General features: G+C 34.7%; 3 protein-coding genes across 3 annotated transcripts; all 3 read left to right on the plus strand.

Moving 5' to 3' along the window:
* The first annotated feature begins 2193 nt into the window (after positions 1-2193).
* On the plus strand, positions 2194-4417 carry LOC132748688 (uncharacterized). Its single transcript, XM_060738300.1, has 2 exons — positions 2194-3295; positions 3495-4417. Exons 1-2 carry the CDS (start codon positions 2194-2196, stop codon positions 4415-4417), a joined length of 2025 nt encoding a protein of 674 aa, XP_060594283.1.
* A 201-nt stretch (positions 4418-4618) lies between these two features.
* LOC132748689 (uncharacterized) lies at positions 4619-5692 on the plus strand. The gene has a single exon (XM_060738301.1). It carries the CDS (start codon positions 4619-4621, stop codon positions 5690-5692), a length of 1074 nt encoding a protein of 357 aa, XP_060594284.1.
* A 349-nt stretch (positions 5693-6041) lies between these two features.
* On the plus strand, positions 6042-7456 carry LOC132748690 (uncharacterized). The gene is made up of 2 exons (XM_060738302.1): positions 6042-6893; positions 7247-7456. The coding sequence occupies exons 1-2, from the start codon at positions 6042-6044 to the stop codon at positions 7454-7456; spliced, it is 1062 nt and encodes a 353-aa protein (XP_060594285.1).
* Positions 7457-11525: the final 4069 nt, after the last annotated feature.

The following is an 11525-nucleotide window of genomic DNA, read 5'->3' on the forward strand; positions in this document are numbered from 1 at the left end:
TCATGTAGATTTATAAATAATAAGTTCAACGTTTACAAATTAATACTTGATTTTTTTTCTTAATCAACAAGCTATTATTAAAACTAGTAGAATATTTTAAAATGGGCGAATAGGGTATATTATTTGTAAGAATCGTTTATTACCGATTCTAATTAAAATATATAATATATATCTTACGTTAAGCGTTGTTTGGCGCCAACTTATTTAACGTTACGCGCTGAATAGTTTAGCGCGTCATTTTGACGTAATTGTTTGTTATGAATTTAAAAGGTAACTTCCGTTATATGTAGCGGCGTTAAACGTTAAAGCTGAAACTGTATTTTAAAGGTTTCGATGTGAAAGACATTATAGTCGGTATGATAGCTGCTTAAATTATTTTGATTTATTTATTTGTTAACGGATAAAAAGAATTTTCTAATGAAGTATTTATTAATTTTAATCAATTGTTACGATTATTTATTTTATGGATTTTAACTGTACTTCTGTTTATTAAGATTCTTCGTCATAGGAAATAATTATTTAATTATTCTATTCTATTATTTATTTGTTAAGTTTATATCAGAAATGAATGTATTAGTTAATTACTTTATCATTTGTTTCAGAGAATCGCTTTGTTCTATGCTGATGTGTGAAAATAAAAGATATATACTGTATAGAAGCGCATACTCGAAAAGTCTAGTTGTTATCCGAAATCCTTTACATTATTGTTAACAACCAATTCAGATTTATTTAAACAAATATTGAACCGGTCAAGTCTGTAAAGTAAATTCAGAAAAGTAGTTTATATAAGTTTAACTATTATATCTTACTCATAATTTCAAGTTGATGTGACGCCAAAATAATCATGATGTTTTGATTACGCATTTCTAGTTATATCTATTAAATGTGTGTCGTCTTACCTGATGAATCTTCATTGTTTAGGGTACAGTTAGCAAGGTAATATCAATCTCTTTATCGTATGTAGTTATGTCACTGGCCTCAACTTCAAACATCTTCACCTTTGTTCCAATAGATTTCAATCCATCTATAAGGTCATGTGCACTCATAATATCTCTTTGGTTTACATTTACCAGATTGTCAGCTTGACTTTTTATTACGACACCGATACCGTCGGGAGCCCCCTTTCCGTGACTGGCCTCTAAATAGTTCCACGTGGCATAACTGAACCCATACTTATATATTTCTTTGGAAAACAAATAAAAAATTGTTTTAGACCGGTACTGTGTAGTAGGACCATCACTATAAATATGTATTGCACTTGCATTTGTTTGATCTTTTAAATACTGCAACACTGGAGACAAATGTGCCCACATCGCTTGTGGTGTATGCTTCAAACAATCGGAAAAGTACAGAAAAATATTTTTCTTTCAGTATCTGTTTTATGTAGGCAACACCTGTGTGAAGTGAAATTTGTCGCTGTGAAGCACCGAAGTGCATACTTTGGATCTCTTTATCATATTTACATCCATAAATTTCGGAAAAGTTTCGCTGTCTGTATCAAGTGATTCTTTTAGCTTTTTAAGTGTAATGAACTGATGTTTAATGTTAAACACATGTCTTGCTGCTCTTTGTATGTCATTCATAAGCTCCTTTTAAAATATTTCTAGCGTTCCATGTTCCCTTTCTTTAACTGTTGTTGATATCTTTTTTACTTCAATTTCACCATTCTCATTTTGCCGTGTTCTTTCTATTCGGATGTTTTTTCCACGTAAACCACCACACTTGTCGGCCATTTGCATTTGATGTCGATATTTCCCTACTTTTGCAAGATTCACATTCTCTATACATGCAAGATTTGGTATATTAATCACAAACGATTTGTTCAAGTGTTCATCAAGGTTGTTTTCTGGTATGACCTTTTCATGAAACATGCGATTAAGTTTGTATTGGACATTTTCGTGGATCTTACATAAACATGTTTCTCTGTCTTTTTCATTTGGTTTGACAACCCAAAATGGTTTCAACTTACAGAACAGACTGTATGATACTTTTGTTGTACTGTCGGGAATTGCGCTCATATGCATGTGCCGTTAAATGACGCCAACGTATGCGTGACGTTAGAGTACGTCACTTCCTATGTTTTGTAGTATAACGTTAGTAGTTTGAATAGACGTATAAACCAGACACAACGTGTTGTACATTATTATCGTAGTATAATACCCTAACCGACATTGGTGCCGTGACGAAAACATTATGAAGATAGATAAATTGCGATCAGTGAGAGAGGGTCAACGAAGATGTGTAGAAATTCAGGTTGAACGAATTGAACGGGGGAAAGAGAATTCATCGATGATAGAATTTAACGCAATTCTCGAAGCCATTGTCAGAAAAGCAGAGACGATCAAATCCTTAAACGAAAAGATTTTAGAACTAACGGAAGTAATCGACATCGAGGAGGAAATAGTAAGCAGTGAAGAATATGGATTAACGTTGGAGATAAAGGTGAGAGAACTTCGAGCTTATAGCGAAAACAGAAAAAGCAACACTGAAGAACAACAGAATGCTTATAGCGAACCATCTAATCCACAAAACAAGAACCAAGACGGAAGTGGTTCCCTGATCGAAAATAATAACGTGAATAATGGTAACAATTCTTTGCAAAATGTGAGTACATTTCATTCAAATACGTCGCTTTATCAGAGACTGCCGAAATTATCGCTACCTGTTTTTAGTGGTGACATTCTCGAATGGCAAAGTTTTTGGGATGCTTTTGATTCCTCTGTTCATCAAAACCCGAATCTTACAGAAGTACAAAAATTTAATTATTTGAAGACGCAACTAGAAGGCAGTGCGGCTCAAGTTATTCAAGGATTTGCACTTACGCATGCAAATTACATTCAAGCAGTCGATTTACTGAAGGAGAGGTTCGGACAGAGTCATAAAATCATTCATGCGTATATACAGGCGTTACTAAACCTGCCAGCCCCGAGCAATACTCTACACAGTATGAGAAACTATTACGACAAATTAGAAGCTTATATTCGCGGATTGGAATCGCTAGGTCAGTGTCAAAATACGTACGGAACTCTTTTAGTACCAGTCATTATAGACAAACTTCCGGCAGAAATTCGCAAGAGTTTAGCACGAGAAAATGGCAGCGATAAGTGGTCATTAGAAAGTTTACGAAAAGCGTTATATCGTGAACTGAATATCATGGAGGCCGGACAGACTACAGATGATTTAGCTGGTTATAGAACTACAGCGTCGTTTTTCACGGGCGCTAGACGGAAACCGGAAGCCGGAAGTCACGTGATACACAGACGGATGCACAAAACGCTTATTGATCAGAGAAAGTGTATTTACTGCAATGAAAATCACCATGCTAACGATTGCACAAAGTTAATTGATGTGAGGGTTAAAAAGGACATAATATAGAAAGAAGCATTTATGTTTTAATTGTTTGAAAAATCACCAAGTAATTAACTGCCGATCACACTTCAGATGCTTGAAATGTAAAAGAAAACACCATACTAGTATATGTGAAAATTGTCCAGATTCAAGGCCGAAAATAAATACTTGCCCGACAAACCTACCTTCAACCGGAAGTGATACCTCCACTCAAATACAGGCAACAGTTTTACACTCAAGATCCGAAACCCGACCAGACGTTTTATTAAAAACAGCTGTCGCTCAAGTATGTTCTGAGACACAGTTCGCGCAGGCAAACATTCTTTTTGATGAAGGGGCACAGCGATCCTTTATTTCTGAAAAACTAGCCAAAAGATTAAAGGTTCAGCCACGTGGAAGCAGTGCCATTAGTTTGGCAGCATTTGGAGATTCATCGCAGAAACTACGACATTTAGACACTACGACCATATATCTACTGACCGATGCAGGTGACAATTTACCCCTGGAAGTGATGATCGTCCCCACAATCGCCGTCCCACTACGTCACATTCCCCAGTCCGTGACGTCGTTACCCCACCTAAGAAAATTAAAATTAGCACATCCAGTCATAAATGAAGACAGTTTTGAAATATCGTTATTGATCGGAGCTGACCAGTACTGGAATATCGTAGGAAACGAAACGATTCGAGGAGATGGTCCTACAGCACTTAGTTCTAGTATTGGATACTTACTGTCTGGTCCAGTTCAAGCGCATGGACCAAGGAATCAGAGTTATTTAGTTATGAATGTAATGAGTACAGATATTGACAGATTTTGGAAACTTGAGTCCCTAGGAATAAACCCCGAAGAAGACGATTATACTGACACATTAGAGATATACAAACAAAACTGTGTAAAGTTTACAGACGGTAAATATGAAGCCAAACTCCCATGGAAAGAGGATCACGCCACTCTCCCGACAAATTACGACGTGACAAAAAGAAGAACAGAATCTTTGATTAATCTCCTCCGCCGAGATCCCAGTATTTTACCGAAATACGCAGAAATAATACAAGAACAAGAACAGTGAGGTTTCATAGCAAAAGTTGACGAGAACGAGAAAATATCGACCCAAGTGCATTATATACCCCATCATGTAGTCAAGAAAGATTCAACTACGACTACAATTCGTATTGTGTACGACTGCAGTTGCCGTGAATCAGCTAATAAACCTAGTTTGAACGACTGCCTTGATTCTACCCCACCCATAATGAATGACTTATCACACATAATGGTTCGGTTTAGACTTGAGAAATATGCAATCTCAACTGACATAGAAAAGGCTTTTCTCAATGTACGATTACATAAAGATGACAGAGACGTAACCAGATTCCTTTGGTTGAGCAACCCGGATAATGCTGACAGCCCGCTAACAACATATAGATTTAAATCAGTCCTATTTGGTGCCACATGCTCACCGTTTATACTCAGCGCTACATTACTCAAACATCTAGACATGAACGCTACCAGCTGGGTCAGTAAAATCTTGAAGCGAGACCTATACGTAGACAACATATTATCAAGTTTTCGCACAGAAGAGGAAGTCTTAAGGTATTTCCGAGATACAAGAGACCTAATGTTACAAGGAGGCTTTAACTTGAGGTCATGGGCATCTAATAATCGCCGACTGCAAGCAACCGCTACAGAAGAAGGTGTTCTTGACAACAATAAGGTAACGAAAGTGTTAGGCATGTTATGGTATACAGAAACAGACGAGATATCATACCCAGATAGAGACATTCCTATTTTCGATAATGTGACTAAACGAGCTATTTTACAGTACACATCGAGAGTATATGACCCACTTGGCTTACTTAGTCCGATATTGATACGTGCAAAAATTTTGTTACAAGAATTGTGGAAAGAGAAGTTGTCATGGGATACAATTTTACCTGATAATATCCAGCAAAAATGGCGCCAACTTGCACGTGATATCAACACTGTACAAAATACAAGATTCTCCAGACATATATTTTGTTCATCGGTAGCAGACGACAAATGCTTAACAACAGAAGACACAGTACTACATGTTTTTGTTGATTCCAGTATCCAAGCTTATGGTGCAGTAGCATACTTGTGCAGAAACCATGAATCAAAACTCATTTTTGCAAAATCGCGCGTTGCACCGTTGAAGAAACTCAGTTTACCCAAGTTGGAGCTTATGGCTGCAGTAATAGGCGCTCGTATAGCAAATCATCTACAACAAGCTATGGAAGTACAGGAAATTATATTTTGGTCAGACAGCCAAATCGTACTACATTGGTTGAACACAACAAAAACCATGAAGAGATTCATACAGAAATAGAGTAAATGAAATCCGAGAACTAACATTGAACCGGAAGTGGAAATACTGTCCTACCCAACAAAATCCAGCTGATCTTATTACGCGAGGCATAACAGCAATCCAGTACAAAGACAACAAATTATGGATGAATGGTCCAAACTGGTTAAAACTCTCCGAACCAGTGGCCACTGTGGGAAAAGTTAGAGGCTATTACCATGACGACCGTATCTAATGAGACCATAGAAACCGAAAGAAACCACCTTTGGATTATAACGATATATCCAACACACCTGAAGATGGCTTACACAATGTCATAAATATTTATAGATACAGCAGTTATAAAAAGGTAGTTAGAATTACAGCATTTGTAATGAGATTTATACACAATTGTATGATACAACGTGAATCAAGAACAACGGGCCCAATCACCGTACAAGAACTATTTAAAGCTAAAATGAAGCTGATTCAACATTGCCAGTATAATACTTACAAAGAAGTGATAAACAATTTGAAATCTGGTAAATCACGACTTCCATTGGTACGACAGTTACGACTTTACCTAGACCAATATGGTTTTATCAGATGTGGTGGTAGAATACACAATGCACCTATAGATGAAAATACAAAATTCCCTATTTTACTGCCAGCCAAACATCCTCTGACACGACTAATCATACTTGATGCACATGAAAAACAACTTCATTCCGGAATTAGTGCTACTATATGCCACATACGACAGACATTTTGGATTCCTGTGATACGACAAATGTGTAAGATCTCAATCCAAAAATGTACGACTTGTCGTAAAGTAAATTCTAAACCCTACCTTGTACCAGATCTACCACCGTTTCTAGCATTCAGAGTTGAAAGCTCACCACCATTCACAGTTACAGGTTTAGATTTCATTGTAGCACTTTATGTCCGAGAAGAAACCGGTAGGGAGTCAAAGGCTTATGTATGCTTGTTTACATGCGCATCCACCCGAGCTGTACACATAGAACTCGTGCATGACCTTTCAGAAGACACATTTATGCAAGCATTTCGGCGATTTGTTAGCAGACGGTCACTGCCTAAACTCATAATATCTGACGACGCAACGACATTCCAAGCAGCATCAAACACTTTAAAGTCCTTGTTAGAATCACATACATTGAAGGAACAGCTTGGATTTAAAGGAACTGAATGGCTATTATACCAAAACAGCCCCGTGGTTTGGTGGATGGTGGGAGAGAATGACTGGACTTGTTAAGACAGCTTTAAGGAAAGTACTTGGTCGATCATTCGTTACGTTCGTAGCTCTGCAGACGATACTTACCGAGAATGAAGCCATTCTTAACGACCGACAACTTACTTACGTAACGTCAGATACATTAGATCCAGAACCGCTTACTCTTTCACACTTACTCCATGGTCGGAGGTTAACAGAATTACCTGACAACATCAACACACAGAAGGTTATATGTACCAGTAGTTCCATAACAAAACGATTTCGAGTTCAGCGTGTGTTAGTTAACAGATTTTGAAAAAAAATGGAAATTTGATTATCTGACTTCATTACGTTAACGACATACAAAGAGTGGTCATAGAGAGCAGACGATACGCGTTGGTGACGTAGTACAGGTGCACGAGGAATGTCCTAGAATACGTTGGAAACTTGCCGTGGTAGACGAATTGATGCCCGGTCGCGATGGATTGATCAGAGCAGCAAAGATTCGTACCGGAAGTGATCATACAACAAGACCCATTGCTAAACTTTATCCGTTAGAGATAAATGAGAAAGAGTAAATCGATAAACATTATAGGCAGTCAAATTGATAAAATTTCATTAATATCGCGAACATAGACTATAAACTTTTATGAGATGTATTGATTATGAGTGAGAGAGACATTTGCGTTATTTTAAAACAATGACTTTTATTTAAATGTATTTTAGAAAAGAGTTATATATAAGATTTGATGAAATTAACTGATATTAATTTTAATAATTTATCATTTTGCGGCCCCCAGAATGTCGGGAATTGCGCTCATATGCATGTGCCGTTAAATGACGCCAACGTATGCGTGACGTTAGAGTACGTCACTTCCTATGTTTTGTAGTATAACGTTAGTAGTTTGAATAGACGTATAAACCAGACACAACGTGTCGTACATTATTATCGTAGTATAATACCCTAACCGACATGTACTTTCTGACAGGAATTTGGTATGTATATTCTTTATTGTGTCATTTAGAAGGCGGATTTGTTTTTTATACCAAATTTAGTAATAGTTGACATTTTGCCAGCTTTCATTCTAGAATTATCATCCCTTTCAAAGAAGTTTCTCACAATTGATTTGATCAATGGTGTTCGTCTTTTAATTTGTTGATCTTTCTGACGGGGCTTTGTTGTTATTCCCGTGACTTTCATAGCGTACTTACCAAGCCTATATTTCTTAAGGATTGAGTTATTCCATATTAGCCTCATCTTGCTTTTATCTCTTTGTGATTTTGTTTCTGTATATTGTTTATTTGAATTTCTTATCATTATAACATGTAATGATAGAGACTTTCTCAGTTATTTGTTTTTAATGTTCTCTTCAACTTCTTATTGAAACTCTTCCTGAATTTTAGACTTCTTAAATCTATACTCCCTTTTACGATACCTTTCTTTAAGTCTTCTTTCCTCATCCAGTTCAACTCTCAATTTAAACAATTCTCTGTAACACTTTGCTCTGACTTTTCTGATTCTTTTGCGACCTATCTTTTTCATAGCGGTTTCGTGTACATTTTCCTGATCATAACTTGGGCTCGTAGGGGGACTCATTGTTTGCTCCACATTTTTAAGTATCATCTTTAGCTCTTTTCTTCTTCTTGTTCTTCTCCAATTACGTCTTGTTTCCTCTTTTCTCTTGTTGTCATATCATTGATTGATTTTAATTGGCCTTCTCTTTCCTCATTTTGTAACGCTCTCTTTCTTTCTGAAGATACTTTTGATGTTTTCCCGGATCTGCTTTCTGGCGTTTCCTCCAACGTGCTCCTGGTCGCCACTGTTTAATGACATCTTTAAGTTGAAGTGAGTAAAGTCTGCATTTGTCCTTATTTGATAATATACGGTCATACAGATCACAAATTTCTTTGGCATATATCCTTATGTTTTGCTCGTCTCGCAGTATTGTATAAAACCATCTTTCTGTTTTTTTCCAATTTGTCTATCTAAGTTGTTCAGTTTTATTTTTATATCTGCAATAAAAACAGATTTTATGCTTACATTATGCAGCACATTATATTTACAATTATGTTAATAGAGCCATCTATGTCTATGTTATCATTAAATGTCTATAGATATCGCTTTATTACATATTTTAATCAAAATCATCACCAATTTTATAAATATCATTATAAATATCTTCACAACAATAGCATTAAAGAATTTCAATCACAACTAAATGATGTAAAATAAATAATATCATCTAACAGTTGTCATAACCGAAACGTTCGAGTCATTACCAGCACAAAAGAATCAGTTTCGGTAATGACTGTTGCGGTTATGACATTTTTAAAGATTAACACTGGTAGCCATATTGGTTTCTATATTTACAATTGAAATAAAGTACAGATGAGAGTATAAACACCAAATTAATCAATATGAGATGGAAGAATTTAGTATATGTAATATTCATGATTATTGTTCACAGCTCGGTAATGACAGAAAGAAGGTGTACGATTTTTACTAAATCAAATACCTTTTAAAAGGAGCTCTTTTTCGTCCATTCCACCTTCTTTTAAAATTTCGCGCCTTTAAACTTTTCCGATGACGTAAAAAATTAAACGGTGATATAATGAATTTTTACTCGGCAGATGAAATTACTATCCGTTAGGGTAATGTCATTATTTTTGTGACAATGATTTTTATTAAATTAAAGGTTAAATCGGCTAACAAAGAATGTAAAACTGCTCTTGCTTTATCGTCAAATATATGTTCATTGAATAAAACGATCATTTTTAGATGCAAATTAAAATAAAAAATAAAAATACCACAATAAATCAGATACTGAGTCCTTTGGGACACTAAAATCGTAACGATTTTGTACAATTTGATAGATGTTTCAGATTAATACTGAGTTAACTAATAGTTTTATTTTCTGATCATTGTGTACATGGAAAAAAAATGTTTCGATAAATATATATATTCATTATTAAAAAATAAATGATAATTTTACGATTTTTTTATAAGAAAAATATGATGGGACAATAAAAAGACAAAAATATAGAATTACCCAGTTATGTTTTCATTTGAATATAAATATATCTATTCTCTACCCGAGGACAGAGACACAGATAACAGAGACAGGCAACATCCTTGCCAGTTAAAATATCATGTGTGCCTGCTAAACTTAAAACTTGCAGCAAGTAAAACTTTTTAACCAGATATCAAAATCAGTAAAGTGATACATTTTCTGAAAGCTTATGCATTTGTCTATGGCTGCAGAAAAAAACATTTACAGTTCCCATTTAAATGAATGATACATCAAGTTTTAAAGAGAACTACTTAACATTTTGTTTTACAAAACTATTAATATGACAAAAATGGCTCAGTGGGTATGTTCTGCTATGTTTTCCTAAGTCAAAGGCATGGAATGTTACCAATATTATAACATGCAGCTATATATAAAAGATTTAACTTTCAAATGGTGTATAATATAAAAGTATCAAATGTAAATCCAAGTTAAGTTTTACTTGCTACAAAAAGCCTAATTTTTCACTTTTTGATAGGCATGAGTGATATTTCAATGGAGCTGCTTATCTCTCTGCCGAGGATAACAAAATACACTTAGTTACTTGTCGTTGATATTCAAAATCTGACAGTAATGCAACCGTCATCTTTATCTTAATATTTGACAAAGTTTTGTGACGATTGTCAAATTCTATTTCATATTTTTGTCAAAGAAATTAAAAGTTTTCTGTAAAATCTATATTATTATGTTTGTCTGGTTTTTTTTAAATCTGTTTACGCCGATTTGAATACGTCTTTTCCAATCTTGGCGGTCGGGCAACCTAAATGGCTTTCCTTGATAACTTACCAGTAATTACCAATTCATCCGCAAGTGACCGACTTCTAATCCCACGTGATCAGCGATGAGAGACAAATAACCAATAGGCATAGTGTCCGAGATTGTTGGTCAAGTAGAAAATTTGACTCGCCAGTCATCCCTTGATTATAAATCTGATACTGTCCCTATTAATATATTAATAAGCTAAGTTTGGGATTATCTTCATTTTGCACCGTAAAAATGTACGTTACATATACACTTCCAACCTTTTAACTTGTGATCTTCCAATATGCTTTGATTATATGCCGTATATTATATTTCATTCAGACCCTGTGTTTTAGTTGTATCTTTGTTGTCTGATTTGTATGTTTTGTTCTAATTAAAACTCCTTATTTCCCCTTCCATTAGGCTGTGCATGCAACTTAATTTTAGTTAACTTTGTTTATTACCCTGTATGTGTTTTATCTTTTTTTTCATGCTGTTTTATTTCTATGTACTGTTTTTTAACAAGTCAATTTATTTATCTATTTATTTATTTATTTACTTTTTTTAAAAATCTTTGATTATGTATAAATTCTAGATGTTTACTATTACTATTTTAATTAATTTATATTTTTATCATAATTATTTTTATTTAATTCACATTGCTACATGTATCATACTTAAATTGTCAGCTCATGATTCTATATTACTTTTAAACTATTAATATCTTTAATACAATATGTACTGTGCATGTCAGCATACTTTGCTTTTATTTGTCATCTTTTTGTATAGTTCTTCTTAATCTTGCTACTTTTATTTCATGCCTAAATTGCTTCTAGTT

The sequence above is a fragment of the Ruditapes philippinarum genome, unplaced genomic scaffold, assembly GCF_026571515.1.
Source record: "Ruditapes philippinarum isolate M1 unplaced genomic scaffold, ASM2657151v2 ctg1560_1_1_1_1, whole genome shotgun sequence".
Classification (NCBI taxonomy): domain Eukaryota; kingdom Metazoa; phylum Mollusca; class Bivalvia; order Venerida; family Veneridae; genus Ruditapes; species Ruditapes philippinarum.

Bases quoted from the DNA above. Each gene is read 5' to 3' on its own strand.
- LOC132748688 (XM_060738300.1), top strand. From the start codon at position 2,194: ATGAAGATAGATAAATTGCGATCAGTGAGAGAGGGTCAACGAAGATGT. The intron at 3,296-3,494 runs GTATTTACTGCA...AAAATTGTCCAG, and splicing joins GCTTATTGATCAGAGAAAGT to ATTCAAGGCCGAAAATAAAT.
- LOC132748689 (XM_060738301.1), top strand. From the start codon at position 4,619: ATGGTTCGGTTTAGACTTGAGAAATATGCAATCTCAACTGACATAGAA.
- LOC132748690 (XM_060738302.1), top strand. From the start codon at position 6,042: ATGAGATTTATACACAATTGTATGATACAACGTGAATCAAGAACAACG. The intron at 6,894-7,246 runs GTGGGAGAGAAT...CGACATACAAAG, and splicing joins GCCCCGTGGTTTGGTGGATG to AGTGGTCATAGAGAGCAGAC.